General features: G+C 45.1%; 1 protein-coding gene across 1 annotated transcript in view; it reads right to left on the reverse strand.

Annotated features, from left to right (window-relative positions):
• Nucleotides 1–20,804, reverse strand: part of Crtc3 (CREB regulated transcription coactivator 3) — a 103,206-nt gene that overhangs the window by 77,390 nt on the left and 5,012 nt on the right. Inside the window, exon 2 of the mRNA XM_051148817.1 lies at nt 14,180–14,278. Within this exon, the coding sequence (XP_051004774.1) occupies nt 14,180–14,278 (99 nt within the window). The remainder of the gene's footprint in view (nt 1–14,179; nt 14,279–20,804) is intronic.

Consider the following 20,804-nt stretch of genomic DNA (forward strand, 5'->3'; position numbering starts at 1 on the left):
TAGCGGAAGTAACTCTACAATGGCAATAGTAAAAGAAGCAGGAAGAAGGTTGAGGAAACACCAACCTGGGTCACTTTGTGCCAAGCACTGTTCAAGAAGTGTTGTACAGGGGCTAGAGAGGTGGCTCAGAGGTTAAGAGCATTGCCTGCTCTTCCACAGGTCCTGAGTTCAATTCCCAGCAACCAGATGGTGGCTCACAACCATCTATAATGTGATCTGATGCCCTCTTCTGGCATGCAGGTATACATGCAGGCAGAGCACTGTATACGTAATTTTTAAAAAAATCTTTAAAAAAAGAAGTGTTAAACATAAGAACTTATTTATACCTCCCAATAGGGCAAAAACCCCAATGACACTGGCATTATTGATTACCCCCAGTTTAGAAGTGGACAAACTGAGGAAAATAGCTTCCTGCCTTAGCTTCCTGAAAAGTGAGGACTACAGGCATTTGCTGTTGCAGCAACCACCTTTTTAAAACACCATGCTTTAAACAGCATCTCATGTGTGCCAGACTGGCTGAGGATGGCCTTGCTGCTTCCACTTCTGAATGCTTGGATTACAAGGATGTGCCGCCGGGCATGGTGGTGCACGCCTTTAATCCCAGCACTCAGGAGGCAAAGGTAAGCAGATCACTGTGAGTTTGAGGCCAGCCTGGTCTACAAAGAGAGACCAGGACAGCCAAGGCTACACAGAGAAACTCTGTCTCGAAAAACAAACAAAACAAAACAAAAACCAGTGTGTGCCACCACACTTTGTTTATGCAGTGCTGGGGATCAAATGCAGGGCTTCGTCTACGTAAGGCAAGTGCTACACCAATTGAGCCACACTCCCAGCCCCTCAAGGGTCTGTGCCATTGATGACCCTTCATGGCAGGAACAACCAGGACCACATGGAAAGGCAGGATGCAGATGGCAATGCTCCAGCTGCTCAGTGCTCTTGCTCAAGTTCTCACAGATACAGATGTTCCTAATTCAGTGCTGGGGGCCAGTGTTTCCTTAGTCCTTCTACAATTTCAAACAAAGGCTAATTCCAGACTACAAGAGATTCATGAGCTGTCTACTTTTCTCTCTTCTTCTCTAAGTCTCTCTCTCTCTCTCTCTCTCTCTCTCTCTCTCTCTCTCTCTCTCTCTCTCTTTAACACATATGGTTAGATAAAAAGGAAGAGAAAAAAGCACAATCAAATCTGTATTAAAATATGACAACCATCTCCTTGGCCACAGCTCCCACGTTGAGGCAGATGCACATTCCACGAGCATTAAGTAGCCGCTCGCTTTCTGTGCTTCTCAGTCTTCCCTTCAGCAGAAGAGAAGCAGGCGCTGCTGACAGTAAAACTCAAAGGCAACCAGTGAGCAGAGCACACAGAGAAGTCCTAGATGCAAAGCGCATTTGGTCTGCAAGGGACAACATACTCCCATATGGAACTTAGAAATAAGGTCACTTTCTGCAAAAGAAAGTAAGACACAACATAAAACAAATAGTAGTGAGCAATGGAAGTCTTTCCTGGAAATAACTCATGCTAAAGTGACCTGCAAAGTTATCTTCTAAATCTCATGCAGAGACACAAGGTCACTGCCTAACTCCTCTCAAACAGCACTTGGACAAATGAGTGTTGTTTCCAAGTTGGCAGAGAGCATGCAGTGTCCAAGTGCAGGGCTGGAGACTAAGGCTTATTATGACCCTGGAAACAAAATTCCCTCTCACTTTTAAGTTTTGAGCAGCCGACTCCGCCACATTAGCCATGAACTATGACAGTAAACATATAAACACAGAATGTGGCTTTGGAAGGAACCTGCTATCTTTACACTCTAGTTCCCTTGACACACCAGTTCCCAGAGCCCTTGGCTAATGCCTCTGCTTCCTGTGGTTTCAGTTTACCCTACATACAATTATCAGTATCATACCCCACAAACAGGCTTAAAGAGGTTGAGAAAATGCCCAAAGCACAGAGTCACAGATGGCGAGGCCATCGAGGTCTGTGTGACTTGTCAGCCCACACTCTTCCTCACAGAAAAGCTCTTCCTGGACAGTACCCAAGCAAGAGCTGAGAGCAAGCCACAGGCAAAGCTGCAGAGCACGGAAGTCTAACAGTGAGAGCTGGCCAGAAAGACGTGAGGAGCAGGAGCTGAGATTCGGAGAGGGTCTGACATGATATAAAAAAAAGAAAAACCTGCTGTGTGGTCTCCACAGATGCTGTCTGAGATTTCAAGGCCATTTGTGGCTGGAAGCAGAGAAGCCTGCCTTGTGAGGGGTTTTAAACCAGAACTAATGAGACTGCAAGTGGGGGTGGGAGTGGGGACTGTCTTACCTACTTCCATGTTTCCTAGGCCCTATCCTGAGCCTGCCACACAGTAGGTATTCAAGAAACATTTGCCAGATGAGGCCATAGCTCAGTAGTAAAGGATGTAGGTTTAATCCTAGTACCAGCAAACAAACAAAAGCAAAGATTATGCCTGGCATGGTGGTGGCACACGCTTTTAACCACAGCACTCTGCATGCAGAGGCAGGTGGATCTCCGTGAGTATGAGCCAGCCCTGCCTACATAGTAGAAATAGTCAGGACGTTGTCTCAAGAAAAGAAATGTTTGCCAAGTTTCTTTCTTTGGAATGGAGGAGGAGAGTAGCTAACTCCTCTCTCAGAAGAGGGAGGGAGCAGAGCAGGCAGCTCGCACAGACCAGCTGTGTACACAGCAGGAGAAGAGCTCTGACAGGCACCTGCTGTTTTACAGTGTGGTGTGCTAGCAGCCTGGGTTTGCAGGTATCCTTGCTTCACATGCACATACCTGAGAGTGGTAAAGTGAAGGCTAGAAGTCAGTGGGAGCCCTGGGCAGGGGGCCCTGGGGAGTACAAGAAAGCAAACTGAGAAAGCTGTGGGGAACAGGCCCGCAAGCAGCACTTCCCCGACGGCCTCTGCTTCAGGTCTGGCCTGCAGGTCCCTTACTTGAGTTCCTGCCTGGCTACCTCAATGGACTCAGAACATGTAAGCCCTTCTTCCCTAACTTGCTTTTGGTCATATACTTTGCCACAGCGATAGAAACCAAACTAAAGCATCCCTTTTCCCAGACTCAGGACCCCAAGGAAAAGGACAAGGGACCAGAAAGCTGAGGGATTAGCTTCCACCTGGAAAGCAAGGGTGTTCTATAGCTGCCTGTGCTACACTCAGGCCACTCATGTTGCTACTCTGAAACGCAAAAACGAAAGGCACCAGAGCTGACATGCAAACACACAGCGAGGAATGGATTTTTTCCGTGAGGATGGAAGGGATTTCAAAAGCTGCTATAGAGATCAAGGAATGACAGGGAAACAAGTATTTGAAATCACTCCTTTTCTGTTTGCCAGACACAATTCCAAGTCACTACAATATATTCTGCCATTTTCCTTTAGACATACTTTGCAAACTAGAAAACCAAGTTTAAAACAACAACAAAAAAACCAAGAGAATAATTTTCTTTTGGGGGCTACGGGATGTTTTTCACATAGGCCAGGCTGGCCATGAACTTAGGATCTTCCTGGCTCAGCCTCCTGGATGCTGAGAGTACTTATGGTGACATTTTCTATTTAGTACAACTTACAAAGTAAATCATTTTACACCAAGAGTTCTTGACACAGGATAAAAACATAGACAAAAATGAGAATGATACATTTAAAGTTTTATCTAATAAAAAGTGTATTTTTGCAGGCAGGGTGAGGGGACTGCATATCCACAAACCCAGCATTTGGGAGGTTGATGTAGGAAAAATAAGAGTTCCAGGCTAGTCCGAGCTCCCTGGCAAAACCCTGTCTTTTGGTTTTTTGGGGTTTTTGTTTTGTTTTTGTTTTTCGAGACAGGGTTTCTCTATGATAACCTTGGCTGTCCTGGACTCACTTTGTAGACCAGGCTGGCCTCGAACTCACAGAGATCCGCCTGCCTCTGCCTCCCAAGTGCTGGGATTAAAGGTGCGCGCCACCACCGCCCAGCTAACCCTGTCTTTTTAAAAAGGGGGTATGATGGGCTAACGAGATGGCTCAGCAGGTTAAGGGCATTTTCTGTTCTTCCAGAGGACCCAGGTTCAATTCCCCGCACCTATACTAGGCAGCTCACAACCACCTGTAACTCCAGCTCCAGGGGATCCTACGTCCTCTTCTGGTTTCCAAAGGTAACCTACCCACATGCACATGCCTACACAGGGACACACACAGAATGTTCAAGTCAGGCGTGGTAGTGCAAATCATTAATCCTAGCACTTGTGAGACAGAGGCAGGTGGATCTCTGTGAATACAAGGGCAGCCTGGTCTACACAGTGAGTTCCAGGCCAGCCAGGGCTACACAGTGAGACCCTACCACAAAACCTTTTTTCAAAGTATGATTTCAAAAATGGAATGAGGTATACATACATGTCTCCTGGAGAGAGACCCACCGCCTCCAGCCGCTCTCAGCAGGAAGATGCTGTCCTAGCTCTTTGCTATCTGCCCTTCATGCTTTATTGGTCCATACGATGCTTATGTTGTTCTGCCAGTGTCTCGTGTAACTCAGGCTGACCATGACTCCTAATCTACTTGCTTCTATCTCCCAAGTGCTAGGGTTCTTCTAGAATTAGGTAAAAACATGTGCTTTAAGTAGAAACACACTCTGCCTTAATATCCTATCAGCTGTATGTTTATATAATACACTTTATGTACATATGAGATATTCAATGTGATCCTTCTTTGTCACTCTGACGAGTCTTTAACAACACATCTAATTTTTTAAGGATTTAATTTAAATTAATTTTGGTTTATAATTTTATATCATTCAGGTTTAGTTTCTCCTAAGAATTTCTTTGTCTTATAAAAATGACCCAAGCCCGCATACACCAACATGCACAAACACGTGTCGGCTGAACTGATAGCAAAGGCAACCACACGTCCAACAACGGGAGCAGCTAAGTAAACTGTGGTGTATGTGTGTGATGAAACCCTAGGAGTAACCAGAAATTTCCTTAGAAAACTGTTTAAACACAGGGGGCATTGTTCATGACAGAACAAAAGGGAGGATAAGAAATAACTCGTGCAATATAATGCTTGCTTGTTAAGAACACTTATCAAAGCAAAGCTATTGGAAAGTCAAAATACAAAAAAAGATGCTACTTCTTTCTATAATAAGTGACTATCACATTTGAAATCAGGAAAAATTTTTTTCTATGAATATCTAAAAAGAAAATTCCCCTTTTAGAAAATAAGTTACATATAGACACACACACACAAATACACGAACTTTGGTAGACAGTGACTCTCATTTGTTAATGATACCCCTCTCATTACCTTTGTCTAGTAACACAAGGCATTACAGTAAATTAAAATCTGCAGCTTCGCTGCTGTTCCATTATTATTTACTAGGGGTTTTTGCTTTGGACAATTTGTGGCTATGCTGCTTGACAACTACCAAATCCATACACCAACCCCGAGGGGATTCTGTAAAAACATAATGGTATATGCAGAGAATTGAACCCAGGATCTGGCACCCAGAATGAGCTCAGTACATGCCTCTGTGGGGACCAGTAGGGTTCTGTCAGGCTGCTTTCTTGCTTTACTTTGCTGTTTCTTAGAACCTCATGAAACTGTGGAAGAAAACATAGTAAAAGAAGGCCACTGAGACTGAACTAGGGTCAAAGCCTTGGTCTTTAAGCCTTGGCTCTCTAACACACTTGCTTTGCAAACTCTGCCTTTACTGTGTCCCCACGATTGGTAGTGAACCTCAGTCAAGTGTCCTTTTGCTCCCTCCCTGAAAGCCTTTGCCACCATCTGACAAGGGCTTTTTCCCTTGGTTACCAGATTGTTCTCAAATTCAGTCAGAATTTAGGAGCCTTCAGTTTATAAACAGGATGATGCAATTTTGTTACAATGTAGAAGTCTTCCGTGATACAATTTGAAAGGACTAGGTATGCTATATGAAGGCTATGATTACACCCTAGAGAGTCTAGTGTAGAGAGAAGCCTTTAGGCCCTTGCTCTGTGGATGCCCAATAAACAGGCCATGCAGCCAACAGGTGCCCAAGCTGGAAGATGACAGTGGAAGAATTACTTCTCTAACTGAAGGGGGCAGCCCTAGCCCTCAGAGGAAATGCCCATGTCTTCTCTGCCTGTAGTGTCCATGTGCAGTCCCACCTACAGATAGGGTTGACCCGACAGCTCACCCCTGCTAAGGCCTATCAGAAGAAGATTTGAATGGCATGCTTTGGTTTACTCAGCTGATACTCTGTATCTCCTGTGAAGGCCTCTGGGCTAGATGAAAGAATGTGCTTTCAGATCAGCCACTGGGGTAAAGAATTGGTCTTTATTCATATTAAAATAGTATGCTTGCCATCCAATGGTATAGTGAAAACAAACAAAATCACAGCTTGTTCTTGGTGTGGTGGTACAACCTTTAATCAGCATCCAGGAGACAAGGCAAGAGAACAGAGTTCAATGCCAACCTGAAGCTACATAGTGCGTTGTAGGCCATGCTGGACTATATAGATCTAACCCTGTCCCCAAATAAAACATAAACATGAATGGACAAAAGGAACAGTCCAAAGGATCTACTGGGCCTCATAATGACTATAGTTACTAACAATATTGTATAACTGAAAGCTTCTAAGAGCAGAGTCTCATAAAAAGTGGTAAGAATATAAGGCAGTATGGGTGCTAATTAGCTTGATTTGGCCATTCCCCGAGTACCAAAACATGTCTTAACCACTAGGGGATGGAACTCAGTGGGCGAGTGCTTGACTGGCATGCTTACGTCCTACATTCAATCCTAAGCAGAGGAAAAAGAAAAAGGTTGCACATTATAATATAAATTTTTATTTGTTAATTAAAATATAGTAAGGGGAAACATATAAGGAAGAGGACTATGTGCAAGTAAATGATTATAAGCAACTTAATTAAAATCTGTGTTTCTGAAATGTTTGGAATTAGAACCATACTCAAAAATAAAGACTCCATATTATTAAGATGTCCCTTCTCCTCAGCCTGAAATTCCAGCACTACGGAGGCTGAGGCAAGAGGCTAATAGCAGTTCAAGGCCAGCCTGGGCTACAAAATGAGACCTTGTCTATGAAACAACAGTAATGATAGCTGTTGAAGTTGTTATCAGGGGGAAGATGAGAAAAAGGGAGGAGAGTGCAGCAGGAGGAAAGAAGGAGGGAGAAAGAAAGAAGGGAAGAAGGGGTAATGGGCAAAACAAAGGGAGGACAGAAGAAGAGGAGGAGGGGTGGGGAGGAGGGGAGGAGGAGGCGGCAGCAGCAGCAAGCCCACTAAGAGTACAAAGAGCCGCTCAAGCTGGGTGTGAGCATTCCCAGCGCTCGCTCGGGAGGCAGAGGCAGGGAGACCCCTCAGTTGGAGGCTAGCTAGTGAATTCCAGGCCAGTCAAGACTCTCAAAAAACAAAAACAAAAACAAACAACAACAACAAAACCCCTTAACATTACTAGTTATTAGGAAAATGCAAACTGAAGACACCATGAGACACCAAAACGTTTTCTACTGAAACATCTTATCTATTAGGCTGGCAATTAACTGGGGAGGAGAGAGTGCAAGTGTCAGCCAGGGTGTGGGAAAGTCAGAAACCTGTGCACTGTGGGCACCAGCACAAAACAGAGCAGCTGCTAGAGAAAACAGGCAGTTCCTGAGGCTTATATATGATCTAGAATTCTCATTTCTAGTTTGTACCTTTAAAAAATTGAAAATAGATCCTTAAGGTGTGAGGCACATGTCTATAATCCCAACACTTGGGAGGTAGAGGCCAGAGGATTAGAAGTTCGCCGGTATCTTCAGCTACTAGCTAGTTTGAGGCCAGCCTGGGCTACCTGAGCCCTGTCACAAACAGGAAGTAGAGACCTGAGATATCTGTACACCACAGCACACTCACAGCGGCACCCCGCACCACAGCCAAGAGCAAAGCAATGCAAGTGTCCGCCAGATGAACAGATAAACACAATGTGGTGTCACACACAATAGAATATTACTCACCCTTAAAGGGGAAGGAAGTTCTCTTACAATATGGATGAAACTTGAGGAAACTGTGTGAGGTGAAACAAGTTAGTCACAAAAAGACAAACAGTGTATGACTACATGAGGCACGTAGAGCAGCCACTTTCATGGACAGAAAGCAGAAGGTGGCTGCCAGGCCAGGAAAGGGAAAACAAAATTGTTTTTCAATGAGTGTGGAGTTCCAGTTTTAGAAGTGAAAAAGTCCTGGAGATTGACTGAACTATCATATGAATGTTTTTATTAAAAAGCACTGAATTGTGTATTTCAAAAAGTATTAAGATGTTAAAGGGTGTGTGTGTGTGTGTGTGTTTAGGTTGGTTGGCTGGTTTTTGAGAAGTCTTTCTATACACCTCCCCACCTGACCTCAGCTCAAACTCAGAGACCCCACTTGCCTATGCCTCCCAGCTGCTGGGGTTAGAAGCACACACTGCTACACCTGGTGGGTTTTCTGTTTTTTTGAGTCTGAAACATCCTGTGCTGGAGAAGATGCAGGGCTGCTGGGACTCTTACACCTTGCTGGTGGAATGTGAAACTGTACAGTCACTTTGGGAACCAAGCGGCAACCTCCTGGAAAGGTAAAGCTAGGGTGCTGGAATACAGACTAACGCTGAAGGACTTGGTCAGCTTATTAAAAAAACCAAGTCTAGTCCCAGCATCAGAAACAGACAGAGACAGAAAGAGAGAGGGAGAGGTAAGGATCTATCTCACTACATGATCCCCAGTTCCACTACTAGGGATTTACAACTGCACATGATGCTGGACACGGTGGTTACCTGTAATGCCAGTACTCGGGATGCTGAGGAAGAAGGACTGCCCAAGTTTGAGGGTTCTCTGTGACATACAGTGAGTCCAGGCCAACCTGGATTGCAGGATAAACCTTGTCTCAAAAGAAGGAGGAGGAGAAGGAGAAGGAAGGAAAGGAAAAAATCAAGTATTTTGCAAATTACTCATTAATCTAGAAGGTGGTCATCCTACATGGCCCCACATCCAAGGACTGTTGTCTTTACAGTAAAGAGAGGGAAGACGGAGATTAAAGCACAGACACATGGGAAGGCCACATGACAACAGAGACACAGATGGCAGTGAAAGAGCTACAAATCACGGGTTTTATTATCCAAAAAAAGCCAGAGAAGGTAAGGAAAGGCCCCTCCCTGAGTGCTCGGAGGAAACATGGCCCTGCTGATTCCATGATTTCAGACTCCTGGACTGAGAGACGTGAGAAAGTGAATTTCTGCTATTTGAAGCCACCAAGTTGTGGTACTTGGTGCCAGCAGGCACAGGAAACAAGTTCACACACAGCACAGATGAGGCTGCAGTGCGGTCGTTAAGGCAACAAGAAGCCAGAAGACCTCAGCCTTTTGATTCCGCTCACAGGACACTCTGGGGGGAGACAGAGCAGGGCAAGCAAGGGGCACAGGCGCTCTGCAGTGAGGGAGCCTCTCTACACCTCCATGATTGTCACGGCAATTCCATGGCATAGAGCTGGGTACTTAAAGAGGCAATGAGACTTCAAAAGAAGGTAAAAGGAGAAAACCTATGCCCAAAGACTTCCTTTTCTATAGCAATTTGTTAACAAATTTTCTATTTGGAAGATATATATCAATAAATATGTATTCGTGAGTATGTGTGTTTATAATACAAAGTTTAATGAAGATTTACAGTAGCTGTGCACAGAACAGTTGTTCACTACAGAGGGAAAAGAGCAACTTCAGAGCAGAGAGCGTGAAAGAACAATTGTAGTTGGTAAAAGGCACACCCACAGTCACAGGACAGACTGAGATCACATGCCTAATGGGACCCAACCATCACTTCTGAGCTATTCCTGCCACAGACCATCATCTGAACCTCATCACAAAGATACAACGTAGGCCTCAGCAGCAGGCTGGAGCCAGCACTCAGCAGAGAATGCGTGCCTGCCGTACATGAGGCCTGGGTTCAGTCTCAAGCACCAGAAGGCATCAAAAGACAACAGGGACAACTGGAGTTACTCTATAAAATAACTGGCCTGTAATTACCAAAAATGTCAGGGTCACTAAGGTTAAAAATTGGAGGTGGGGGTGGGGTGGGGCTGAGGTAGGATTTCCAAGCTGGCCTCAAACTTGCTAAATAGTTAAGGATGCCTTTTTTTTTTTGGTTTTTCGAGACAGGGTCTCTCTGTGTAGCCTTGGCCATCCTGGACTCACTTTGTAGACCAGGCTGGCCTCAAACTCACAGTGATCCGCCTGCCTCTGGCTCCCGAGTGCTGGGATTAAAGGCGTGCGCCACCACGCCTGGCTAAAGATGACTTTTTTTTTTTTTTCAGTTGTTGGAGACAGGGTTTCTCTGTGTAGCCCTTGGCTGTCCTGGACTCGACTTTTGTAGTTCAGGCAGGCCTCAAACTCACAGAGATCCACCTGTTCTGCCTCCTGGGGGCTGGGATTAAAGGCGTGCACCACCGCCACCACCACCACCACCACCGCTTGACTTTGAACCTCTCATCTTCCCCTCACACTGTTCTGGAAACCCGACCCAGGGCCTTATGCATGCAAGGCAGTGTCTACCAATTGAGCTGCACCCTCACGCCAAAATAGTATTTTGACTGCACATAGTGCCAAGACAGGAGGATAGAGCTTGACGCCAGCTGGGGCTATATACCAAAAAACAAATTAAAACACATTTTACAAATGTGTGTGTGTGCATACATGTATGCTCACGTGGGTGCAGGTACACGTGTGGGGATGGAGTGCAGGCACACGTGAGCATGGGCGTAAGGAGGCCTCAATCCTGCTGAAGTCCAAGCACCGTCAGTGAGACTCTCCACCTCTGCCGCCTCAGTGCCATGATTTCTGGTGGCCGCCCAGCTTTCCTACAGGTTCTGGAGGTGTAAACTCTCTCTTCATACTTACGCGGCAAACACTTTATCTGCTGTGCTGTCTCTCCAGCCCCTCAAAACAAACTAAAAGGACTGACTGAGTTTTGTCTTATGTGTACACATGCGTGCCTGAGCGTGTGGCTGCGCACCATGCGCTGCCTGTGCTCATGGAGACTGGAATCACATCCTCTGGAACTGCAGTTCCAGGCAGCTGTGAACCTCCTGGCCTTGGGACAGACACACACACACACACACACACACACACACACACACACACATACACACACACACACACACACACACATTTAGTTTTTTGAGACAGGATTTCTCTGTATAGCCCTGGCTGTCCTGGAACTCACTCTGTAGACCAGGCTGGCCTTGAACTTGGAGATTTGCCTGCCTCTGCCTCCTGAGTGCTAGGATTAAAGGTGTGTGCCATCACTCCTGACTTACAATAATAATTTTAAATGTTAAAAAAAAAAAATTCTTAATCTGAATGCTTAAAAGCAGAAGTGTCACAGATTTCAGTTTTTTTCAAATATTAGTAAAGACAACTGGTTGAGCATTCCTAATTTAACAATCAAGTACCTGGGCCAGGGAGATGGCCTGGTAAAGCATCCACCATGCAATCATGAGGACACAAGTTGAGGCTCCCAGAGTCCACATGATGCTGTACACAGCAGCGCACACTGTGAACCTAGTGCTCTAAGAGAGATGGGAGGGAGAGACCGAACAATCTCCACAAGCTGACAGGCCAGCTAGCCTAGAGTACACAGCAGCAGAGAGCTCCTGTCTCAAACAAGACAGATGGTGAAGACTAACAACTGAGGTTGCCCTCTGACCTCCATGTGTGTGCCATGTATGTTTGTACACATACTAACATTTTTTTCCTGTTTTGTTTTTGTTTTGTTTTAGGTTTTTTTTGGTTCTGGTGTTTTTTGGTTTTTTGTTTTTTTGTTTTTTTAAGACAGAGTTTCTCTGTGTAGCCTTGGCTGTCCTAGACTCGCTTTGTAGACCAGGCTGGCCTCAAATTCACAGGGATCCACCTGCCTCTGCCTCCCAAGTGCTGGGATTAAAGGCATGCACTACCACGTCTGGCTAAAATATTTTAATTATAACTAAAATATGTTTGTGTTTGCAAACATATACTTGCACACACACAGATTCACAGAAAGATTTTATTTTTGTCTTTGAGACAGGGTTTCTCTGTGTAGCCTTTGGATATCATGGACTCACTTTGTAGACCAGGCTGGCCTCGAACTCACAGCGATCAGCCTGCCTCTGCCTCCCGAGTGCTGGGATTAAAGGCGTGTGCCACCATGCCCAGCTCACAAAAAGATTTTTAAGAGCTAGAATTCCAAAACACTTCACAATATTTTGGTTATTATAAAAACAGTGAATCTAGTGTCCTTATCAAAGAAGACCTAGCTTTACCATTCAGGGGAAGTATGGATAGAAGACAGCTCCACGGTAGGACGCACGCTGTGCAAGCACGAGAGCCTGAGTTCAAACCCTCAGCACCCATGGAAAAAGCTGAAAGCAGCTTTATGTGCCCATGACCACTACTGTGAGCACACACACCATGCCAGACACATATCACCCACCACACCCTCCCCCACACATACACATCCCAAAATAAGATGGGAGTGTATCCAAAAGCTCAGAGTCACGATGCTTCATCACAAAGTTTGTATTTCAGCTCTGGCATCAAACCCTAACTTGTTTAACTCCAAATGGCAGGCTTCTAACTTTCTCGTGGATAGAACAGCAGAGCGGGACAACAAAGACCCAGATCTTAACTGCAGTACCCGACACTATTGTTTGAAACACTAATTCCACATTGTTTTGAACAAGGCTGATCTGGTAAATGACTATGAGCCTACACTAATCTCAGTGCAGCAATACTGTTATCTATGCCTCTGACCCACCTGCCCAGTGAGGCCATCGTTAGTCATGTGACTACAGTGACATGAGTAGTCAAGACTGAGGCGTGCTTTAAGTGTAAAACACACAAGGAGACTTCAAAGACTCAGCATAAAACAATATGGGAACTATATGATGAAATTGAATTACGGCGTATCTTGGGTTAAGTGAGCATTCACATTATTTAAACAGAGCTGGGCGTGCCGACACATGCCTATAGTCCCAGGACTCAGAGAGTTACAGCAGGAAAATTAAGAACTTAAGAACAGGGCTGGAGATGCAGCTCAGCTGTAGTGTTGGCCTAACATAACATATACAAGAATCCTAGGTTCCACCCCCAGGGCCCCAGTAGCCCCAGTACTTTGGAAACAGGCAGGAGGATGAGAAGTTCAAAGTCATCCTTAGCTATAAGGTTCAGCTGCTCAAGACCGGCCTGAACTACACAGGAAGACCCTGTCTCAAAACAAGAAAGAGAAAAGAACAGGTCAGGATGTCGTGGTAGATAACTGTCAGCTCAGCACTCAAGAGGTGTACAGAGAGGAGGGTCAAGACAATTCTGAAGCCACCATCGTCTTTCTAGCAAGTTCCAGAGTAGACAGGGCTATACAGCAAACCTCTATCTTAGAAAACCCAAACAAGGGCCGGCAGGATATTGACAGGTAAAAGCACTTGTAAAAACCTGATGATCTGAGTTTGATTCCCAGAACCCACAGCAGGAAACAACTGACTCTTGAAAGCTGTTCTCTGAAGCTGGGTGTGGAGCTCACACCTTTAACCCCAGTGTTCAGGAGGCAGAGGCAGGCAGACCTCTGAGTTTGAGGTCAGCCTGGTCTACACAGTGAGTTCCAGAACAGCCAGAGCCAGAGCTACACAAAGTACACAGAGAAACCTGTCTCAGGAATAGGTGTGGGGGTGAGGGTGTGTGTGTGTGAGGCGGATAAGGTAGAAAGCTGTCTTCTGCCTTCTATAACCTTGCTGTGGCAGAGGCGTACCTAAATGCACACATACACAGCATATACAGCCATACAATAATACTATATTTTAAAAGAAATACCCTTTGTTTAAATTAAATTTAATTTCACCAGTTTATTTTCCTTTAGTGTGGCTAGTAAAAAAACTCTAACTTAAACATGTGGTTCAAGTTACAGTTCGGGGTGTTCTATGTTGTTTTCTGGGGTCGATGAGGATGGAGCTCAGGGCTTTGTACACGCAAGGCAAGTTCTCTTCACACCCTGGAACTGGATGCTCAGCCTCTGAATACTTGTGGATTCGCTTCACCTCCACTGGTGGACACTATGAAAGACTGTACTGACGGACTTCCCAGAAGGCCGCACTGCACTTAGTCCCAGGCTATTCTTCTAACTAATCTCCTCGGGGCTTATCTCTATCTCCATCCAGCGTCACAAAGGCAGGCAAGTGTACCTGAAACTCTGATGTGCTGCTCCGCAGCTGGCTCACGTTAGGTAAGGATCCCCCGTGGTACTGTGTAAGGCGCAGTTGCTGAAGCTTCTGAAACTGAACCTGGAAACAGAGAGATTACAAGAATGTTTAAGGTTGTTCAGCAAAATCTGAAAGAAGCATTTATGTACAGTATTTTATAGAATGCGTCAAAAACAAACGCCTTGGTTTTGATTTCTTTCTCTACTTAAGTGTCCACACAACTTTCAGGTTTCCAGAGCCTTCTGGGTTCTGTTTTGTTTGGATTTGGTTTTGAGACATGGTCTCAAACAACCCAGGATGGCCTTAACCTCGCTATATAGCTAAGAATCCTGATCCTTCTGCCTCTAACATCTAAGTGGTGAGATTACAGGTGTGTACCATCACAGCCTGGCTTCTTTCTGGTTTGGGGGCTTTCTTTCTTTGTTTTTGTTTGTTTGTTTGTTCGTTTGGTTTTTGAGACAGGGTTTCTCTGTGTAGCCTTGGCTGTTCTGGACTCGCTGTGTAGACCAGGCTGGCCTTGAACTCACAGTGATCAGCCTGCCTCTGCCTTGCCACCACACCTGGCCTGTTTGTTTGTTTTTTAATTTATTAGTTTTAGAAAGAATTTATGAATATTCCAAATATCCTATATACCATGATATGTAGGTATGCTGGCACAGTCTTTAACAATAAAAAACTTCCTTTAAATTAAAAACAAAAAACTAAGCTATTATCTGAAAGCCAAAAACATAAGCTGGATGGTGGCAGCACACACCTTTAATCCCAGGCAGAGACAGGCTCTATGAGTTCAAGGCCAGCCAAATTGGGTCCCAGGATGGCCAGGGCCACGCAGGGAAACCCTGTCTCATAAAACAAAAAACAAAAAGATAAACAAACATAAAGAAACCCCCAAAACACTGTCTTCTTTCCTTCTCCACAGACTTTCCAATCACATGCACATTTATGAGTCGTAACTATGTGCAAGGGATCACGGCGCATGGGGGTTGTTTGTTTTGCTTTGCTTTGTTTCATTTCTTTTTTCAGCTCAAGTCTCATGTAGTCAGACTGGCCTCAAACTCACTATGTAGCAGAGCCTGGCCTCTTCTCCTCCCACCTAACCCCTGCCACCCCCTCTTCTCCCCAAGTCCTGGGGTAGCAAGTATGCACCACCTCACTCAGCCAACACAGCATCTTACAAGCTTACATCATAAATTTTTCCTAGAGCATTATAGTAAAATATAATATAAATGATCATTTTAATGGCTATATAACATTTCTTTTCCTGAAATCATAATAACTCATTCTAAGGAATGATTACTAAATCTCTAGACATGGGTTTATTAGACGAGACCACAACCCAGCTGCTGAGATGATTTAGTGGGTGAGAGAACCAAGCCTGATGACCTGATTTTGACTCCCAGGATCACATGGTGGGAAGAAACAAACAACTCCAGCAAGCTGTCCTTTGACCTCCATACATGTGCCTTGTGTACATGTGCGTGTGTATGCGCACGCACATGCACACACACACGAATTTTTAATAAAAATATTTAATGAAGAAGGCCAAGCCAATAGTTATCAAACAGTATCTCACGGATTTATTAGGCTCCATTCTTACTTTTCAAAGGGCAGTCGATGGTTACAGTTCCTGTACACCCTAAAGTCATCCAGTCTGATCTTCATGAGCTGTGCTTCTAAAGCAGTAAGTTAACTGTGTATTTGTGTAGCCCTTGCCACTTGTAACCCACACAGGGAAGACAGGGCACGGTGAGGTCCCTGAGACAGGCGTTTACCCTTCCACTGCTCTGGCTTTCTCTAATTACAAAACATATACCAGACCTGAGCCCTTGGGGCAGACCAGGTGCTGTCCTCAGACACTTGGTCCATTTCCCGCTAGCTTTCTCCACAGTGATGCAGGGAGGTTGCTTTACCTACATTTACAGACCTGAGGACCCAGACTCAGATAAGTTCAATGTCCTGCCTAAGGGCCAACTACAGCTGCTTCACCTAAGCCCACATTCCTCTTCTGCCCTGCTCTTTCCTGTTCTCCATTTCCCCCTTGATGGTCATACTGTTTTTTATTATGGGCACTCTACTATTATTATTCACAGTATATAATACAAGGTAGCAGCTGCAGTGGTGACTCAGCAGTTAGGAAAGGGTATTGCTTTTACAGAGGATCCAGGTTTGGTTCCCAGCATCCACATCAGGCAGAATTTTAGTTCTAAGGCCTCTAAGAATACTTGCACACAAACGTAAGTTTTAAAAATTAATTACTAAAAGTTATCTAATACAATGTAAACATTATGGAATTAAGGAAATCATGGTAAGAGAAATTCAATCACTATGCTGTTTACTTTCTTTCTTCCTTTTTTCTTTCTTTGTTTTGTTTTTTGTTTTTTGAGACAGGCTGGGCCTCAAAACTCATAGAGATCTGCCTGCCTCTGCCTCCCGAGCGCTGCGATTGAAGTTGTGCGCCACCACTGCCCAGCTGACCTTGCTATTTACAAAGGCTGAGAGACTCACAGATACACTGTGGAACCCTTGAATCTCTGATTTACTAATACTTAGATGAAAGCTTTCAGATACATGAAACTAGAGACAAGTAGGATGAAGCCCATCTTCCATCCATCCTCCGGCTTCCATGATTACCAGCTGAGATACAGCCTGGTTCATCACTGCCTCCTCCACTACCCTCGGCACCCTGAGAGAAATCCCAGATGTGATAAGACTCCTTAATTTAATATGCATATTAAAAAATTAGTGTATATGTTGGTTTGTAAGTTTTAAAGGCATATGAAGCCCCTGGGTGTCCTTAACTTTATTATTCTCACGGTATTTCTCAAAATGATGTATAGGGAGACACATTAATTATATGTTATATTAATCAAAACTCAGATCTCAGGGTCAGACTTGAAGACTCAGTAAGTGACTGCCACCTGTGAGCCAAGTTTAAGAGTAGAGCCGGCTTCCCATTTAACATTTAAACACACTTACTAGAAGCATTTGACTTGCAATCCTTAAAATGCTCAGACAAGATTCTGTTTTGTTTTGTTTTGTTTTGTTTTGTTGAGACAGGTTTCTCTGTATAGCCTTGGCTGTCCTGGACTCGCTTTGTAGACCAGGCTGTCCTCAAACTCACAGTGATCCACCTGCCTCTGCCTCCCGAGTGCTGGGATTAAAGGCATGTACCACCATGCCTGGCCACACAAGATTCCTGATTACCTTGATCTAAAGCCTTCCATTTCTTCTTGAAAGAATCATTCAGTCTACTTATTCATTTATAAAAACTTAACTGTGTGTTAGATACCATGCCAGGCACAAGCTTACAAAGACACACACGTGCCAAAGTCCCTCCCCCCTGAGAGCTCCCACAGAGGCTTCAGCCCTCACCAAAAAGCCTTGACACTGCAGCCAGGCTCAATTATAAATCTAGCTGGGGACCTGCCTTCAGCTGAAGTTCAGGCCCTCTCCAAGGACCCCACAAGTGCTCCACCTCTGGAGGAGCCTGTCTCCAGAGCCTCCCAGGACCAGTGACGGCTGACTGAGCTGCCTTTGGCTAGTCCTGTGCCCTCCACAATGGGTGTAAGGATGATTATAAGAAATGCATGGTGGTGTGTGGACTCTAGGAACGGGTTCTCTGTCTACTATTCCTGCAGATGTACTCTGCTACCTCTAAAACCTTGCGGTTATTTTGACACTTTCCTCTTTTAAAATTTTGAATCACTAAACCAGAAAGAAACTTGAGACTGAATTCAACACCTCCATGCTTACAGATGATGAAAATAAAGACGAAAATACAACTAGACTAAGGCAGAGGTCACAGACTGGCAGCCTACAGGGAATTCTAACTCAGTCAATGTTTTCAATTTCAATTTTAGAACTTGAGAGACTGCATAAAATCCGCATTTCTAACTTTCTTGACTAAAAGGACAAACAACACTAACCACATTCACACATGTGTGTGTTTGTTCACATACACACTTATGCATGCATGTGAGCAGAAGTCAGAAAGCGATTTGTGAGAGTTGGTTCTCTTCTTCCTCCGTGTAGGAACTGGATTCAAGTCAGCAGGCTGACAGCACCTTCACTGGCAGAGCCATTTCACTGTCCCTTACTCACACTGCCTGCTAACACTGCCGGCTCTTCATCCAGGGCCTTTGCTGTCCTGTGTGCCCCAGGTCTTGCTATACTTTGTTACCACGATGGCGAAGAATTTGCTACCATTTGCCATCTGTTGTTGGCCCTTCCATCCATCCTCCTTCTCTACCTCACCCTGTAATTGTCATTAGCAAAATTTGACCTAAGGTCACACACTTCAGTAGAATGCCTTCTAATGCCTACATAAATGAGATAGAAACCACACTAATTCTTTTCTGGAAGAGTCTCACAATAATCAATACAATCCTAATCAAAAACCCAGGAGGGAGCTGGAAGCATAGGTCAGTGGCAGAGCACAGCTTAGCTAGCATACCACAAGCCCTGGGCTCAATCTCCAGCACTGAGCAAAAACAAAAGTGACAAAAATTCCAACTGGTCTTGTTTGTATAGACTGACAAGATAATTCTAAAATTTATGTAAGTGCAAATGACCCAGCTTAGCAGGAGAATTTAATTTTTTTAAATTTTTTGGTTTTTTTGAGACAGTATTTCACTATGTAGCCTTGGCTGTCCTGGACTCACTTTGTAGACCAGGCTGGCCTCGCCTGCCTCTGCCTCCCGAGTGCTGGGATGAAAGGCATGCGCCACCACCATTCAGCTAGCAGGAGACTTTTTAATGTTTATCTTATGTTTTATTATGTGTATGTCTAGGGGGATATAGACACATGAATGCAGGTGTCTATAGAGTCCAGAAGATCACCGGACCCCCTGGAGCTGGAATCACGGCCAGTTGTGAGCTGTGGATGCTGGGAACCAAACTTGGGTCCTCTGCAAGAGCAACACATGCTCTTAGCCACTGAGCCATTTCTCCAGCCCCCAAACAGCTGAATTACAAGATTTGTTAACAGTTTTCAGGGCTATTATAAAGCTATAGTAACCCAGTGTGCTGTTGGGAAAATGAAAAAGATCTAGGGTAGATGTGGTGGCTGAGTGGTAGGCTCTGCCTAGCATGTATGAATGAACCCTTAGGTTCAATCCCAGGAATGGGGCATGGACACACACACACACACACACACACACACACACACACACACACACACACACCTTTACCAGGGAGAAAAAGCTTTGAGTGTACAGAGACACAATGTGACACCGGACTCAAGTCTTAGCTCTGCCCTTACCAGCCTTGTGAAGATATTTCTCTAAGCCTCAGTTTACTCGTCTCCAAAATGATGGAAAATCCAGACAGATGAGCCAACCACAAGGTCACTCTGGAGACTGCCTGAGATAACAAGTGAAGAGAGAGCCAGGCACAGAGAGAGCCAGGTTTAACCCAGCCCTGGTCTTTCCAGGCTTTTTCTTTACTCTAGGCTCAGAGGCCTCACCATTCTACTGCAAATGCACTGTTTGTTTCACAGGAAACCAGTGACTGCACTGAGCTGGGGATGTGCCTCGGCTAGGGAGGGCTTGCCTACCACGCACAAGACTCCAGTGTCCACTCCTTAGTGCTGTATCAACTAGGCATGGTGATACACTGTATTCCTTGCACTCCAGAGGTGGAGGTCATTTTTTACTGCACGGTGAGTTTGAGGCCACTATTACGGCTCTATGAGATCTTGTCTTTAAAACAAAACAAAACAAAAACAAAAACGGAAAACAATGGCTTTCCCCAACTATTCCAGGGTTGCTGTGTTGAGTTTATCCTGAGATTTCTCAATACATGTTGCCCTTCGCAGCCAAGCACCCGGACGTTTCCCTTAGTCTCCCTCTCCCCCCCGCCCCTCTCTTCATGGCTCACAATCCACCTTCCACCCAGCATCCTGCACATGCGGTGATAACTGATGGCCTGCACACAACTAGACCAAAGGACACGTCCTTACCATGACGGCAGCACTGGCTTATGGCGGCCATCTCCTTCACTGTGAGCTCTCTGGCTTTTCTCCTGCCAGTCTCCGGCCTCCTCCACCTCCCCTTTAGATGGCAGGGGCTCACTAACTTCTTGGCCCTCTTCACAACTTCACCTTACAGCAGGGGGACAAATTCAAATCTGATGTATGGAAGCTGAGTCAGTAAAGCAAGCCTGAGCACCATGAGGCTTTTCATAGGGATGTCGGGGAATGTGGCAAACTAAAGACCAAATACATGTCCTAGCCAACAGGCCATCACCAGACTATCGCTGCCGTGCTTTGTGGATATGATGGAACGGCCAGTGAGGGGGCTCAGCAGGTAAAGGCGTTTACTGTCCAGGCCTCAGGCCCTCCATGGTGGAAGGAGAGAACTGACTCCTTCCAGTTATCCTTCCAGTTAACCTCCACAAGTACATACATGTGCAAGTGCACATGCGCGCGCACACACACACACACACACACACACATACACACACACTCACACACACACACATACACACACTGAATAAAGGTAAAAAGAGGAGCTAAAGAGATGGCTCAGAAGTCAAAAGCACTTCCTGCTCTTGCAGAGAACCCATGTTTGGTTCCCAGCACCCACATGGCAGCTTACAACCATCCATA

The sequence above is a fragment of the Acomys russatus genome, chromosome 7 (assembly GCF_903995435.1).
Source record: "Acomys russatus chromosome 7, mAcoRus1.1, whole genome shotgun sequence".
Taxonomy (NCBI): domain Eukaryota; kingdom Metazoa; phylum Chordata; class Mammalia; order Rodentia; family Muridae; genus Acomys; species Acomys russatus.